This window comes from Scylla paramamosain, chromosome 4 (assembly GCF_035594125.1).
Source record: "Scylla paramamosain isolate STU-SP2022 chromosome 4, ASM3559412v1, whole genome shotgun sequence".
Taxonomy (NCBI): Eukaryota; Metazoa; Arthropoda; class Malacostraca; order Decapoda; family Portunidae; genus Scylla; species Scylla paramamosain.
The window spans coordinates 3,847,501-3,865,000 of NC_087154.1; the positions used below are offsets into that span (position 1 = coordinate 3,847,501).

The window sequence follows — 17,500 nt, forward strand, 5'->3', positions numbered from 1 at the left end:
TGATGATATTTCTTTGTTTGAAAATAAACACATAAGAGGACAAAGGCAGTGGTTATTTTTTAAGACATTTATGCCTAATATAGGATATTATGAGATGCCTATTGAGTAATCACACTTTGACAAATAGAATTGCCTTCACTTGCTTCTCTTCCTGTGCAATTTTAAAGCCGCGAGCACTGCAATCAGAAGAACCATCATCACACACTGACATTTACATTTAGGCTCACAGATGAGTATGATTAGTAAAAAAAACGATCCTCCGTAAGCCCCGTTTTTTGGCATTCATGAATAGATCCTGCTCGCTGCCCTGGTCGCTGCGGCCGCCGCTGCCCCTCAAGACTATGCCTCCAGGGAGGTCATCCCCATTGTGAAGGACATCCGTGTTCATGAGGACGACGGAAGATACAGTGTGGACGTGGAGACTGGCAACGGCATCTTCCAGTCCCAGTCTGGTTCCCCCACCGGAGCCGAGGGATCGGTGGTCAAGGCTGGCGAATACTCGTGAGTTGCCTGCCAGCTTCAGCCTTCTGGCCAATATAATGTCACGTACTTTATTCATTGTACTCGTATGACTGACTCATTTTTTGTTGTTGTAGTTACACTGCCCCTGACGGAACTCCAGTTGTCGTCAAGTTCGTCGCTGATGAGTACGGTTACCAGCCCCAGTCTGACCTGCTGCCCGTGGCCCCTGAGTTCCCGCACCCTATCCCTCAGTTCGTGCTGGACCAGATCGCCTTCGCCGCTCAGGAGGACGCCAACCGACCTCGTGAGGAGAGATACGAATAATACTAAGAAAATCTACGGTACTAGAGACGGCGTTACAGAGGCGAGCAGTCACGCTGAGACCTGCTGGCTCTCGCAGGAGCTTGCTGCCTGCTCGCCCCTTTGATGCCGCGAGAATATTCCATAAGCAAAGCATATCATTGACTGACTCGTGTATTATTTATTTGTTACTTTGCTTTTGTATGAACGCAATTAATGCTGTGTAGAAAGCCGAGACTCCTTCCTGTATTTTTGATAATGTAAACACGTTATTTTGTTCATAGTTTTATAACCTTTTCATTTTTGTCTTTATCTGATTAGACCAGTATATTTTTTGTATTTGTGAAAATGGCTGTCATTGTCATTGTTTAGATTGATAGAGACATAAATACTATTGTATATAGTACATTCCTTTATTGAAACAATCGAATATCTTACATATATACATACATATATACACATACATACAGACAGACAGACAGAGAGACAGACAGATAGACAGACAGACAAACGTACAAACATACATACATACAAACAGACAGACAAAAACATTTACATAAACATATATAATATAGGTAAGACACCCATACTTCATTTTACTTTCTCTTTTCCTTTAAACTCTCCCTCTTCCCTCCCAACACACTGCCTTGGAGCGGACTCCGTGCTCTTACACCTGCGTATACCAGCAATAGGAGGCGCCTCGTGCTTCTTACTTCCTCTTATTGAAGATGAGGCGTGTAAGACAAATTTGGTTAAGGGCTCGGCGCGGTAGATGGTATATGAGGATACGCTATCAAATGTGTGTGTGTGGGGGGGGAGGGAGAAAGCAACTCATAATCTTAACTTACATTGAAAGGAGCGTGTATTGTAATTTTTTTCCCTCAGTTTGTGGGTTTCTTCGAAGGCTCCAACAATTATGGTTACTTCTTTACTTCATAAATAAATAGTTTCACTGCCTGTACACTCACATCCAACAAAATAAGCATAATGGTACAATAGTTCTCAACATTACGTATTTATTTTTTTTCACTTCGAGCTTTCTTTGTCCCTAAGGATGAAGACTTACGCCATACCAATAAAACTGTCTTGGCTCTTGCAGGGCTCTCCGTGAACCTGCACTTCTCTCAATGAGTGAGATATCTCACTTCGACTTTGCATTTTTATTTCAACGTATATTTTCGCCTCCATTATTGCATGTCTCGTCCAGAACCAGCAATATACTATGACTGTGATAGATAGATAGATAAATATATAGACAGATAGATAGATAGATAGAGAGATATGCGTGTGTGTGTGTGTGTGTGTGTGTGTGTGTGTGTATGGGTGGGTGTGTGGATGCATGTAGACGAGAGATGGCCTCCCAACTTCCCCACAGTTTTCTTTACTATAACTTGGTATAACAATTAACATTTATAATTTCACTTCCACTACAAAATACTATCCTCGCTCTGCGAGGGTAGTATTTTGAATGGAGGGACCATTCAGTAAGAATGGTCTGAAGTCGTGAACTGCTCGACCAGACACACACGAGGAACAAAACAGTGGCTGGCGTTTACGCCTTCTACACTGTCGCTTGTATCGTGTTTTCCATATATGCAGTAAATTGCTACTCAAGATTTCCATGCATTATCATTTTCACCGCGTCACTTACAATCCCAGCGTAGAGCAAGAGTTCAAAGCGTTCTACGAACTTTTTGTGTTTTTCTTTCTTTTCTTTTTTTTTTTTTTCCCTGGAAGACAGTTCAGAAATCTCAAACGTAACATTCACCCAACACCTGACGGCCAGCCAGACACAGACAGATAAAGGAATATGCAAAAAATTAAATATATATATATATATATATATATTTATATATATACATATATATATATATATATATATATATATATATATATATATATATATATATATATATATATATATATATATATATATATATATATATATATATATATATATATATATATATATATATATATATATATATATATATATACGAGTATATATATATATATATATATATATATATATATGTATATATATATATATATATATATATATATATATATATATATATATATATATATATATATATATATATATATATATATATATATATATATATATATATATATATATATATATATATATATATATATGTATATATATATATATATATATATATATATATATATATATATATATATATATATATATATATATATATATATATATATATATATATATATATATATATATATATATATATATATATATATATATATATATATATATATATATATATATATATATATATATATATATATATATATATATATATATATATATATATATATATATAATAAAGTAAAAAAAAGTGTAAATTTACTTCATAAAAAGTAATGAAACAACTCTCTTCTTCTGAACTTGCTTTAAAAGGAACGTGAATTATAGTATAAATAGATAGATAGGTAGACAGGCAAATAGGCAGATAGAGAGATAGATAGGTAGATAGATATGTGGATTGTGTGTGTGTGTGTGTGTGTATGTGTGTGTGTGTGTGTGTGTGTGTGTGTGTGTGTGTGTGTGTGTGTGTGCACAAATTGCAGGAAGTCACCAAATAATTTACCTAGAAGAGGGACTAAATCCTTGACCGAGGCAGCGTTGTACGGAAGGAAATTTAGACGTAAGGGCGAGGCTGAGGCAAAGAATGAGGGAAAGTGAAGTGATTCATGGATACAGCTGCGCCTCGTCACCTTGAGGATAATTCGACCTTGTTGTATTTGTTGATGTATTTTGTGTTATCTATAATGGCATTGCGCGTCATGAGTATATGAGTAATAATCATATATCAATCATACCACGTAGAGGGTGTGTTAATATGTGCGCGTTAAAATACGTTGTCAATAAACGTGAACATAGAGGTGTGCCATACTCAGTAGTGGGCGTCGGCGCAGGACGGTTAGCGCCACCCAACCACGACTTCGACTCTGGCCATTCCCCTTCTCCGTCACCTTTATGTACCAAGCTTGTGTGAGCCTAAGAGCCGCTAGTCGCCCTCCAAAAAATTCCGGCCATGACGAGGATTTGAACACGGGGATCCTTGCACTGTAATCAGACGCACTGGTGCCTCAAATACCACGCTGACCATTCTGTAAAATCATGACACGTAAGCCCAGTTCACACGGCGCCACCAGTGGCCGCCACCGATAGCGTCGTGTGAAAGGGTTAGAAGGATCGTTTACTTTATGATACTGGTACTAAAATTGGCAGGTAAATCTACCGCAAATTACTTGTGAACAAACGTTAGCCACGCAAAAAAATTCACAACAGCAGGATCTTGAAAAATTCAAAATGGAGAATCCTGAAAAGCGTATAATGTAGGCCTCTTTCTAATCTAGACGATGTTATTTGATGCACATGTACTGTATTCTTCTCTTTCTAGAGCGTCTCTTCTTTTTTCCTGGTCAGAAAAAATAATAAAGTAAAAGAGAAAGAGTTCCTCCTTTAACGCCATTCTTTCGACTGACAAGCTTGAGAAGGGATGGCACGAGTCAGTGACGGTCACTGGTTAACCGACCCTTTCATACTGAGGTAATCGGTGGCGGCCACTGGTGTCGGGCACCGGTGGCGTCGTGTGAAAGGTGACTTAAACACAACACTGTAAATATAAACGACACAGTTTGTTTTTCAACAATTAACAGGAAAATTGACGACAAGCTGCGTGTAAACTTGATCTTTGGTGCAGATCTTGGCGTGTTTCCGTAAGGAGACACAGGGGGCAGCACCGCTGCTCCTCCAGTAAATGTAAACAGACTTGTGGTGCTCGTAACTGGTGTTGTGCAGGGGAAGAAATGCTGTGCGAACCCTTTAGTGAGGCTGTGTTTATTCCCCAGAGCTGCCAGGAGGTACATACGTGAGTTTCTCATGTAAAGATAGTTTAATCAGTAACTTCTTGAGGGACATTTAGGGCAGACTTAAGTGTATATGAGCTTGATTGCCGCCAAGCCCCGCTCACAGGGACGGAAATTCCTCACAGCGCCTGCAGAGTTTAAATATTTTAGAGGAATCGAATGGTTTCGTTATATAAAATTAAGTTAGCTTAGGGTTTGGGTGGACACGGTCATTTTTGCACTTGCTTCCTGTCAGTAAGAACAGATAAGCATTTTGTGCTTTCGGAACTAGATTTATTTAGATCACAGTAAACCAGCAAAATCCAACCAAAACTCACTTTATCTGATTGACTTTGATTTAATTCAATCTAACGCTCCCGAGACCTCACAAGTGTTTCAAATCTGGGGTTACTTTCTAGATGCTCCTCCACGGTGGGCGGAGCCTAGCGGCAATCCTGCTGCAGTTGACTGTCGGAAAACATGCCGCAGCCAGACTGTATGATGATGCCTTGGTAAAGCTTTCTCATATTTCCTCCGGTGATCTGATTCCAGAACCATATTGTGATCCTCGACGATTCACCTTCCTGAAAACAGGCTCGTATTCTTAAACGTTTTGGCGTCACATCGCAACAGCTAATACGCACCACTGTAAGTTACTATGGCTTTCGAGAATATTTTCATGATTGTAATGGTAGTTCATCATTATCAATGGAGGCAAATGCTCTTGAGAACCCGCCTATTAATTTGCTGTGGCTTCTGAAAATAGTCTTCATGAGAAGCGGAAGCAATTAGAAATACGGGTAATAAATCCATTTAAAGACCATGACAAAATCAACAAGGCTTCATGTTCCGTACCTCAGCTAGTCGTAACTTTCGGGAATCCAGCCTCTCAAAGCGATACATCTCGTCTGTATTGTTTGGTGCTTCATCATTCGTTTTCCATCAATCCGTGTTCAGAGTGTAGAGCTGCTCAAAGCAATCCCCAGAGGAATCCAGCTGGTAGTCGAATGACATTGTGTACGTACGAAATGAAAAGAATAAATAAATCCCTTCGCTACTCACACGGCTCATACTGGTGAGACTGAACAGTGTCATACATGATGCGCAAATAACACACACACACACACACACACACACACACATGAAAGTTCGCGACAGGCTGGTGAAACAGACGCCAGAAAAGCGTCATCAAGTGTAACATTCTCCTTGAAGAGGAAACAGCAGTGTAAGCATCTGTTACTTTGCAGACCATGTCAGTGAATTAGACAGAGCATAAATGAATATGCATTTTATTTTGAGTTAAATAAGGAAATAAATACAGAAGTGACGAGGATGAATGCATGCGTGTGTCGGAGTTTCGGGTGTCGGCAAATCCCCAGTCCCCTAGCGGACTGTCTATGGGGCTCTGTAGGTGCCGGAGGGAACAGACTCCTTAATGGGTCGCCTGGTGGCGTCCTCCTCTGCAGCCTTAGCGATCTGGTCCAGCACGAACTGAGGAATGGGGTGGGGGAACTCGGGGGCCACGGGCAACAGGTCAGACTGGGGCTGGTAACCGTTCTCGTCGGCGACGAACTTGACGTGGACATGAGTGCCGTCAGGAGCAGTGTACCTGTGGGCGAGACGCAGCGTGATAGCGGTAGGATATTGTTGCCGGACTTTCGTTTCTAATAGCTTCAGAGAGAGAGAGAGAGAGAGAGAGAGAGAGAAAGAGAGAGAGAGAGTGACAGTGAGTTGTTTACTTACGAGTACTCTCCTGCCTTGATCACGGCGCCCTCGGGTCCGTCAGGGGCGCCAGACTGAGACAGCAAGATGCCATTGCCAGTTTCCACGTCAAGGTTGTACCTGCCGTCATCCTCCTGCACGCGGTTGTCCTTCAGGATCGGAATGTATTCGCGGGAAGTCTCATAGCTGTCAGGGCGGGGAGGGGCGTACTGCGTGGCGGAGGCAGCCACGGAGGCGAGGGCGGCGAGGACAACCTGCAGGAGTTCGCCACGTGGGGTACTGAGCTTTTCTGTCTCTCTTTCTTGCAGTAACACACACACTCACACACACACAAACACACACACACACACACACACACACACACACACACACACACACACATACATACATACACACACACACACACACACACACACACACACACACAGACACACACACGAGAACTTTGTGTGTGTATGTGGCTTCTAACTTATAGTAGCTGCGTATAAAATGTTATGAACATAAAGTTATTACACTTACGCATTTATTACATTATTACCAAGGTCGCAAAATAATTCTTTAAATCGAATGAACCAGTTTGAAAGAGGGATGAATGGGAAAGATGACTTGTAAATGTGAAAAATAGCAAGGCAGACGATGAGTGAGGGAGGAGCAGATATCGGTGAGATGGATGATGATGATGAATGGGAAGGAGGCGGAAAAGAAGGAAGGAAAGCTAGGTAAGAAGTGGAGGTTCATTAACAATACAGAAGTAGGAGGAGGAGGACGACTGTGAGGAAAATGGAATGTATGGGTGGAAGAGACTGAAAGAAAAAAAAGGAGCAAGAGGAGGACGAGGATGAGGATGATAACGACGAGAACGAGAAATAGTTGAAGGAATAGGGAAAGGACAAGAAGCAGAAGGAAGATAAAGATGGAGAAAACGAGTGGCAGAAAAGAGAAACGAGAAAACGAAGTAGTAGTAGTAGTAGTAGTAGTAGTAGTAGTAGTAGCAAGAGTAATAGTAATGTATTAGTACTGCAGTAGTAGGAGCAGGATGACAAGGAGGTAGAGGACTAGGAACAAAAATGGCACAAGTAAGACAAAGACGAGAGAGAAGCGATGATTGTATGATGGTTGGCTGAAGGAGGATGAACAATGCCCAGGCGAACTCCTGAGCAAGGGCGAGGCAGGACTCACGAGGAACATGGTGTAGTTGCTGCCGAAGTAGTGACGTCCTCCTCGACCCGCTGTCTTATATAGGGACCGACGCTGCGGGGTTACCAAGTCTGCAATACCGGCTTGATTTTTGTCCTGGATCCTGTTGTTACCTCTTATTTTCAAGGTCAGGTCGAATAAGCTCAGTATCCTCGCCCACAATTGTGTCTCCTTTCTACTCGAACCATATCGCGTTGCGCAAACGGTGAGAGGAAAAGAGAGTGACGGGGCAGAAATGTGTCAGGTGAAAATTACCTTCTTAAGACATTTGGACAATCTCAGGGTCTCAAGATGAAATCAGAAACAAGAAATATGGGAGAAATAAGGAGGAATATAAATGTTTTGAGGTGGCCAGCTGTCCTGTAAAGCCTTGTCACGGAGATTTTGATGTGCAGGAGGATGCAGAAGGGAACGAGCAGGTGGAATAGTAGCAGGAATAGGAGGAGGACGTAGGGGGAATAAGGACAGAGTAGTAAAATATTAGTGACCGAAGAGGCATCATATATAGATAACAAGTATAGAGTAACTGCTCAGTCTTACGTTTCTTTGTGGTTATTTATTTATGTATTTATTTATTTTTGTTAAATTTTTACCCATCGAAAAAACGTTATCCAAGAGCAATTTCCGTTGAATAATTCTGCTCTGTTTCGAAAATGGTGTTTATTTCCTTATATACATAATGATTTGAAGGACCGAGGTACAAAGTGTAAAAATATGATAATTCCTAATAATATGAATGCTCAAACTCCGTCGATTATTCAGTCTAACATTCTATTTTTTTTTTTTTTTCTTTTTTCGTAAGCAGGTTATATCGGAGAAGAATGTCTGTTTAGTGAATGGACGCCACTTTCTCAGAGGCTCGGGTTTCTAGCGCTCTAAACGGGACGTATAAATCAAGGCGCCCCGGCATAATATTATAATTTATATTGTAAAAGTTTTCTGACACTTCTCCGGCCGCAGCTAAAGCAGGCAGAAAAAAAAAAAATCTACTTCTCTCGTTTTGTGGACATTGACACCACAAATAGAGTGTTAGGTGACTTGAATAGACTCAGTAATCAGGTTTAGTGCAGTCAACCTTTTCATATGCTATAAGGTTCTAATAAAGGAACAACCGCCACAAAGGGTTTAAAGTGTTGAAAGATTAGATAAGAAGCTTTGAAGTATTAAATAAATTCATGGATGGGGATGATAAAAGGGCATAGTAGACATTCATTTTTTTTTTTACAGTTTTCAGTATATTCTTATGTTATTTTTATGAGCGCCGCCATGTTCGTTATAGATTAAAGAACCATGTCATTTCGTTGTTGTGTCACGTTAAGCTAATCAACCAGTCACTCCAGGTAAACATTCATTAGGTCATGAGTGTGGAGCAGCGACGCGTCTCAAGAAAAACAAAAAGGATTTAAATTGTTATATGTGAAAAAAAAAATACTACTGAATGCAAAATAGTAACTGAATTATTGTTGTAAGAAGGTATGAACAGTTTTACAAGATGCATTGAGTGATTCCTTCTTTATGGAACAGATTGAGACTTAAACATCGTGTAACATGCTTTTATTCCTCAGGCTTTTATTTGACCATTTCATCCCTAGTTTCATAGATGTTGCGCGACACTCAAGCAAGTACACAAATAATAAGATAAAAAAAAAAAAAACAGGCGTCAGATTGATGTGTTGTGCATTTACCTAAATGTGCAAATTTCTAACACTTATATAAATGTAGAAAGTATTTGCTGGATATATCTACCGTATCTAGAGATGTTGTTCAGATTTATTTATTTATTCATTTACTTATAAATATTAATTTGCTCCTGATATCCCTTCGTTTTATTTATGCACGTAATTACGGCATAACATGAAAAAAAAATCTAGTAACAGATAGGGAAATTGTATTTAAAAATATTCAAGGAAAACCCAGGACCTTTTAATGAACAACTGACGTTTACTTGCTGTGGGAATCTGAGTGGTAAATAAAACAATAATATTTTCAAGCGTCAGTTTTGTTGCTCCAAGAAAAGTGGACAGAACGTAGCACATCACGAATTAGGTAAATAAATAAACAAATAAATAAATAAATAAGTAAATAAATAAATAAATATATATATATATATATATATATATATATATATATATATATATATATATATATATATATATATATATATATATATATATATATATATATATATATATATATATAAAATAAAAAAAAATAAAAAAAAGGGATATTCTGGACTTCACCAAGAAGGACAGGAAGCGAACAGGTCAAACAGGTCAAGTTAGGCGTTGAACCGACAATAGAGTAGTTAGAGTCGGGTCAGAGAATCCACGAAACACAGCGAATATTTGGAAGGAAGTAATAAAGAGATATACGAGTACGAGTAAGAATTGCAGTTTCCCTCCCTATCACAACGCCATATTTTCTCCGCATCAGTTCCTGGCAGCAAGTCCTGTGAGTGAGGGAAGCCGCGCCGCGCTAAGCCTCACATTTTGGGGACGGAGATGTATACGAGTATTTGCATGGGGTTTTGCTTCACTGGCCCATCACTCATTGCAGCCTCGCCCCGCCCTCACTTGCCCCGACTGCCCTGCGCCGCTACACATACACACACACACACACACACGGTCTCACTCACTTCCATTTGTATCCATACCTATACTCTAACTATACTCTCACTACACCTTGCTTTCAATTCACCGCTCACCGTACAAACTCTCTCTCTCTCTCTCTCTCTCTCTCTCTCTCTCTCTCTCTCTCTCTCTCTCTCTCTCTCTCTCTCTCTCTCTCTCTCTCTCTCTCTCCTCCTTTCAGCATCCTGCCCCGCCCTCCTCCCAGCCCACGCCCACCGCTCGGAGTAATAAATGTATCCTTAAAAGTAATTCTTGAACAAACTTTCCTGTCTTTCCTCCTCGCTGGAATAGTTAACATTTGTCAGCGGTTAGTCGGTGTCTGTTGGTTTTATTGAGGGGAAGAAAAATGTTCATACACTGAGCTTAAAATTGTGTGTTTCTTTTTTTTTTTATGATGATTATTGTTACTGTTTTGTTATTATTATTATTATTATTATTATTATTATTATTATTATCATTATTATTATTATTATTATTATTATTATTATTATTATTACTATTGTTATTGTCATTGTCATCGTGGTCGTGGCCTTCAAATGCTGTTAGATAAAAATTCATTGTTGTTTTTAACATAAGAACATATAAGAAGCTGCAAGAAGCCAGCGCGCCTTCACGTGGTAGTCTTTGTATAAAGCATACATACCAATATACACTTTGCATTCCTCTCCATGAATTTATCTAACAATTTCGTGTTTCGTGTTAACTTTTTGATCTCATTTTGACATTCCTTCCTTTCTTCTTTTCTTGCTTTCATCCACATCGTCATCAATATTCTTTTTCCATGTCTCACCTCTCTCTCTCTCTCTCTCTCTCTCTCTCTCTCTCTCTCTCTCTCTCTCTCTCTCTCTCACCGGAAAGGAAGATTCTCGCGGAATCTCGTGGTTTGCGAGAGCATGCCACCATTGAGGCATCTGTGCCCTGCGCGAGCAGCGTGAGTGTGCTGTAGTGGCGTGTGGACGTGATTCCTGCTCGACGCTCCCTTTGCTTCGTTTAGGAGTGGTGCGTGTTGCCCAAGCTTCCAGGGAGGCGTGGTGCCGTTGTGTTACTCGGAGTAGGCGCTGATGTGAATGGTTGGCTGACTGTTGTTTTGTTGTCTGACTGTTCCTTGGGCCGTGTTGCCTCCACCCTGCTTTTGTTATTGAGGGCACCTCCTGCACCACAAACAGCACCACCATCACCACCATCACCATCATCACCACCACAACTACCACCACCACCACCACCACCAAGCCCACCATCACTATCACGAGTGTCAAGTGTAGCCTGTGGATTCCTCAGCACCTTGGTCCCCATTCCCACTAGTCAGTCATATCCCGGACCTTGCCCTGCCGGCTCAGTCTTCCCACGTTTCCTCAGCAGCTAACTTCCCTTCATTTCGCTCCTGCCAGTAAACATCACCCCGACCCTTGCCACGCCACTCCATCCTTCCCGCCCTTCCCCTCCAGCTCTTGATCTCCACCCTCCCCAGAGGCCAACATATTCCTCCCCCTGACTCCTCCCCACCAGTGCACGCCCCAGTGAGACGAGTTGTGGCATTCACCGCAAAATTATAAACAGTTACTTGATGGTTTTATTTTGTATTGAAACATATTTCCCCATAGAGAAAACCTCTAATTTGTAACGCGTTTAGGCTGAAGGTAATTACAAGGAAATATCAGACGTCTTAGCTTTCATTTTTTACGTCTGTATTTTTAGAAAGAGAAAGGAGGGAAAGAGAAAAGAAGGGAAGAGTGGAAGAGACATAAAGAGACATTGAAATATATTTATGCTGCAGGTAAATAAAAGAAATATTAGACCTCTTAGCTTTATTTTTATTCATGCATTTTTAGAAGAGAAAGGATGCGAAGGGAAAAGAAAGGGAAAAGGGAACAGACATAAAGGAAGGAAGAAAAGTAGAAGTGTGAGGGACATCAGAGACATTCCATTCCATCTTAGAGTTTCTGTGTGGATGTGTGACAATGAGAATGTATTTTCCTTATATGCTGAGATCAGATGTTCTTGCGTGTGCTTGTAATTATGTTTGATAACGTATTTGTGCTGTGTTCTTTTGCTAGCTGTTCGCAAAGACGCGTCTCCCAACAGTGTGTAAAGTACGTTGCGCCTCACTGGTGAGCTGCTGTCTGTCTACATTTAGGTTTTTGTTTCCTCTCGCTTACAAGAAAGTGATCTAGACATGTAGTCGTTCCTGCAATTTCACCCTCCTCCCTTCCCCACAAGCACACACACACACACACACACACACACACACACACACACACACACACACACACGAGAGTTTTGCTTCCCTTCCCGTTCCATCAGTATCCACAGTAAAATAAATCGGCGGCCCTAACACAGGTGTGAGAATCGCTGTGCTGGATTCCCTCACATCTGGACTAGTGCGTGCTGTGTGCTGACAGGTCAACGTGTTAACAAAATATAATTTGGTATCTATCTACACACGGAGTATATAAAAAATAAGATTACAAATTTCATTATTGCGGAGAAAAGTGCTGATTGTCTTGATTCTTTAGCTGTCTCTTTAGGAGTAAGACTTAAGCATAGGTGTATCTGCCTTCAGGAGAGCGGTTGCGGTCCTCTTCAGCAGCCCTAGCGATCTGGTCCAGCACGTACTGGGGTATGGGGTGGGGGAACTCGGGGGCCACGGGAAGCAGGTCAGACTCGGGCTGGAAGCCGTGCTCGTTGGCGACGAACTTAAGACTGACCGGAGTGCCGTCAGGGGCCGTGTAGCTGTAAATGCAACGCGTCATGCTGCTATTCTGGACAATTGATGTGAATTTACGAAATCCAGCTTGATGTTTAAGTGTTAAGCTCATTTTTATAATGGAGGCACACTGTGTTACTCACGAGAAGTGCCCAGCCTTGGCGATGGCGCCCTCATCTGTGGGGGAGCCTGACTGAGACACCGCGATGTTGTTTCCAGTCTCAAACTCCAAGTGGTATCTCCCGTCCTCCTCCATTATAAAGTCGTGCTTGAGGATCGGCACCTCCTTGCTGTGGTAGCGGCCAGGCGCCGCAACAGCCACGGCGGCGAGGGCAGCGAGTACGATCTGCAAGTGTGGATGGCGGAGAAATTGTGACAAGAAGACAAAACTTGACAGATGTGAGATGTGCTGCACTGTTTCACATGATGCGGGAGAAAGGAACCCAAGATGACACTAAAACTGATAAAGTCCGCATCTCTTGTGCTGCAAGTTTACGATATAGTGACCAGAGGGAAACTCACGAGCTTCATGTTGAGATGTAGTCCAGGAGTCCTGTGCCTCAATGACTCCATCGTAGGCTTTTATACAGCGCAGGGCTCGGTTGCCAGCTTCATGATGAGAGCCAGCCAGATAACAGTGACCTTTGAGCTTCATAACACACGTAGTCCCAGTTAACGATCAGCGTCTTGCACAACTCCGCCCCCGCCCAGGACACGCCTACCCTCCCCCAATCCCGCAATGCAATCCTCGTGCTGATTAACATGTTTTCCTGCTTGTTGCACTCACAAATAATAGGGGAAATGCATGAATACCAGCCCGTGACCTTTTACGACCCTCGCATGGAGCTGTTTCCCTCCCCCCTCGCCGCTGACGTTCGTGGCGGAAAAACGAAAAAGAAAGAAAAAAAATATAAGCAGAGTCATCGGGAACGCACGTCGGTCGCTCCACAGAAGAAACCATTGGCCTCGTTTGAACTTGAACCAGTTTTTGTTGAATGTATCACCGTGCATGTGTGCTTTTATTGTTCTTCATCAGAAACCCAATTTCCAGAATATGTAACGAGGAAACTTCTTATTTCGGAAACTTTGATGCATAAGAGCAACTCTGCGGTTACTTAATACACGGCCTTTTCCCTTTCTGTTTAGTAATAACAACACGTGTTTTCTCTTTGGAATGGGCGAATACTACACTTTGAGGCAGACAAGTGTGTGGAGGCTATCACAGGAGGCATGACAGACAGTGGGGCTTTTCTTGCCTCTGCATTTGGGGAGCCAGAGAGAGAGAGAGAGAGAGAGAGAGAGAGAGAGAGAGAGAGAGAGAGAGAGAGAGAGAGAATTGATGAACGCTAGTGGCCAAGCGATAGAGGCCATGTATCACCAAGATAGTCAAAAGAATCATGATAAGCAAAGAGTTATGGCTTTACGAGAACAGATCAGGGAAGAAGAAGAAGAAGAAGAAGAAGAAAGATGCAGTTAATCTATTATTACCCTGAGAAACTATTCGTGTGGAGGAGAAAAGATAATAAACTCCATCATGAGCTAGAGAACAACAAGGAAACATGTCGTGGATATGAGGTTGATGCGGAATGTTGTTTATGTCAACATGTGTTTTGGTCGATCATGTATGTTCCTTCACTTGGTATAAAATCGCCCTTATTTATCCCTTTAGCCTGCTTACGTTTATGTGGGGCTCTTGATTGGCTCCGCATTCGACTTTGATTAATTCATTACAGAGATTACAATGCACCGAGGCAACTATCTTGTTTGTTTGTTTATTTATTTATTTATTTATTTAATACCATTACTATTATTATTATTATTATTATTATTATTATTAGCAGTAGTAGTAGTAGTAGTTGTAGTAGTAGTAGTAGTAGTAGTAGTAGTAGTAGTAGTAGTAGTAGTAGTATTTATTCATTTATTTATCTATTTATTTGTTTACCTATCTTATTTCTTTTTCCCTTACGTGTCAAACCGGCCGATCAGTACACAAACAATATGTGGGGAAAATATTCGCTGCGTTGTTGTTCCCAAGTAAAGTAAAGTAGAAAAAAAAAATATATATATGAGCTATAATGAAATATCGTAACAAACAAGAAACTGTAATTTAAAGTGTTAATCGCAGAGGTAAAATTTCAGGTAAAATGAAATAAGCGGCAAGAGTTGAGATGTATTTTTCCATGACAACTTTTGCCTTTAATGCTTAGCAGCGAAAGGGCGAAAGTTGTAAAAAAAAAAAAAAATAGATAGATAAATAAATAAATACTCAAACCTTGCCCTGTATTTACTTTCCCATCGGTCAATATTAGTCTTGCCGTTTCCACATAAAACTTGCGAAGAATACAGTGGTGGAGCTGACAGACGAGCCAGGCATTCCCATTATGCTGCAGCTACTACCTATTGTTAAGATGAACTATCAATTGCGTTTTTTCTTGGTGCCCGTATCTTTAGGCGGCCCTTCGAAGACTTTCCGCAGTGGAGATTGGACAAACTTTCATGATTTAGTATAGGATTTAGATAAGACCCAAGGACACTGGAGAAACAACAGCTTTACTTATCATGCAAGAGCTCTTAGAAATGTTTTGAACACTCGAAGACCTGCTAGAATAAGTGAATTGACTCTATAAGGAGTGTACTTTGAAAGGGGCCAGCCAGTTTTTAATCCTCTCTCTCATAATAATTGATGCTGCAACTGTCTCGATACTTTTTGAACACGTATCACATAAAAACAAAACATGCAGGTCCTCGCCAGTACAAAGTATCAGTGTCTATGACTATTTCTGGCATGTTTTAATCAAGAAGTGTTTAAGTTAACTGTATTGCTGTATGACATTAGTGTGTCCCGCGGCTTGTCGTGTGGAGGCAAATCACTATAATTGACTCTGAGGTCCTTTGAGACTTTATGAGACAAGAGTAAGTTCAATGTTGGCGCCGTCTGGTGAGAGTTCTTTTTTTTTTTCTGCGTGTTAATGAGGCTGACCTGAGGCTAGTAAATAGGTCAATAAATAAATGAATAAATAAATAAATAAGTTAACAATTCTATTTCTCCAAAGAAGTTGAGCAAACTGGTGGCGCCGTCAAGGGAGTGTATTTATTTATTTTTTTTTTTATTTTTTTTTTGTGCGTATAAAAGGCTAACAAGAAGCTGATAAATAGGTCAATAAATAAATGAATAAACAAGTAAACAAATTAATAAACAAATAAACATTCAATTGCCTCTCTCCAAAAAAAGTTAAAGACAATAGACACAAAAAGCTTTCGCCAAATTAGGTCTGTATTTGTGTGTGTGCACTCCTCCCTTGAAACAGTCCACGTAGAGGAGAGATGAAACAACAGAGACAGGCAGGGAGTTCCAGAGTTAACTAACGCCTTGCAGCTTTTGGCAAGATGGGCAATTATTTTGATAGGTTAGCCACCTTCTTGATGTTCTTTTTCAAATAGAGTCTCGTTGACTGTTCCAATAACCATTAGTGATGATAATTTTCAGATTGTATTAAGAGAGAGAGAGAGAGAGAGAGAGAGAGAGAGAGAGAGAGAGAGAGAGAGAGAGAGAGAGAGAGAGAGAGAGAGAGAGAATGTTGTGATCCTCAGCAGGTGCCCTCTATTCTCAAGTAGACTGTGCAGTGCAGGCAGTACAAGCTGAGAGGAAGACATACTTTATGCAGCGATAAATTTCATTACTGTATTGCAAAGATTCTTCCTTGATATCATAAATTCTCTAATAACTATTACTTTGCTCTATAAATCTTTCTCTCCTTTTTTCACGCGATTGCATTGCTTTTTGTTCGCATGGTGAACATCGCGGTGGGTAGCATTATTCCTCTCTGACTTACTTTCTTCGATGTGTATTATTATGTTATGAAAACTTTCTTTTTTATTTTTCATGTTACTTCTTAGCCTCTCGTTTACTTGGTGAGCCTCCGTGTTGGTGAATACTGTATTCGGTAGATGATTTGGTAAGCTCTGTTAGCTTCCCCGTAACCTTATCAGTAGTATGGGATCAGTTTTATTGCATTTTGGATGTCATTGAAGGATGTGATTAACTTTTGGATAATTCTTCATAACTTAGGTGTTCAGCATTGTCCGGAGTTACTCATCGATTACAATTTCATATTTTTTGATAGAATTTGAAAAAAAAAAAACACTACAAAATAAGAGGGAATATAGTTTACATGAATTAGAAACAGAATGCAATTTGGGAATTGTACTACTGAATAATTTAGCACGCTGTTTCTTGGCAAGATATGAAGGTTACCTTCTTGATAATCCTTGTATGAGCAACACGTCAGCTACTTTACTTCCCATTAAATGGTTATACGTACTCTAGATACACATGTGAGGAGACAGACCTCAATGCGAGTGTCTCTGTGCATGTGTGTTAATGACAATGAGTCTGAGTTTTCATTACCGCAGAATGGAGGTCACGGTAGTAGTATTCCTCCGCCTCACAACTCGTACATGTAGGACTTGACTGACATCTGCATTGATATGACCTTCTCTTGACCTTGGCCCTTGACCCTCACACTTATCCATGATCTCCACCACTAAACTCAGCTGATCCTCTCCACCACGACCTTTTACTCTCCTTGCA

At 40.6% G+C, this 17,500-nt stretch overlaps 3 protein-coding genes and 1 long non-coding RNA gene across 4 annotated transcripts in view; 2 read left to right on the forward strand and 2 right to left on the reverse strand.

The window, feature by feature from the left end:
• The window catches only part of LOC135098611 (cuticle protein AMP1B-like), a 1,276-nt gene extending 238 nt beyond the window's left edge, over positions 1–1,038 (forward strand). Inside the window, exons 2-3 of the mRNA XM_064000963.1 lie at positions 293–501; positions 597–1,038. Of these exons, the coding sequence (XP_063857033.1) occupies positions 293–501; positions 597–786 (399 nt within the window). The 3' untranslated portion in view covers positions 787–1,038. The remainder of the gene's footprint in view (positions 1–292; positions 502–596) is intronic.
• A 3,525-nt stretch (positions 1,039–4,563) lies between these two features.
• LOC135098718 (uncharacterized) overlaps positions 4,564–17,500 on the forward strand; it is a 29,272-nt gene continuing 16,335 nt past the window's right edge. Inside the window, exon 1 of the long non-coding RNA XR_010267300.1 lies at positions 4,564–4,671. This is a non-coding gene — a long non-coding RNA (uncharacterized LOC135098718). The remainder of the gene's footprint in view (positions 4,672–17,500) is intronic.
• LOC135098651 (cuticle protein AMP1A-like) lies at positions 5,930–7,655 on the reverse strand. The gene is made up of 3 exons (XM_064001006.1): positions 7,558–7,655; positions 6,400–6,632; positions 5,930–6,265 (listed from the first exon to the last, which is right to left on the reverse strand). The coding sequence occupies exons 1-3, from the start codon at positions 7,564–7,566 to the stop codon at positions 6,052–6,054; spliced, it is 456 nt and encodes a 151-aa protein (XP_063857076.1). The 5' UTR covers positions 7,567–7,655; the 3' UTR covers positions 5,930–6,051.
• LOC135097249 (cuticle protein AMP1A-like) lies at positions 11,996–13,956 on the reverse strand. Its single transcript, XM_063999052.1, has 3 exons — positions 13,432–13,956; positions 13,053–13,255; positions 11,996–12,935 (listed from the first exon to the last, which is right to left on the reverse strand). Exons 1-3 carry the CDS (start codon positions 13,480–13,482, stop codon positions 12,740–12,742), a joined length of 450 nt encoding a protein of 149 aa, XP_063855122.1. The 5' UTR covers positions 13,483–13,956; the 3' UTR covers positions 11,996–12,739.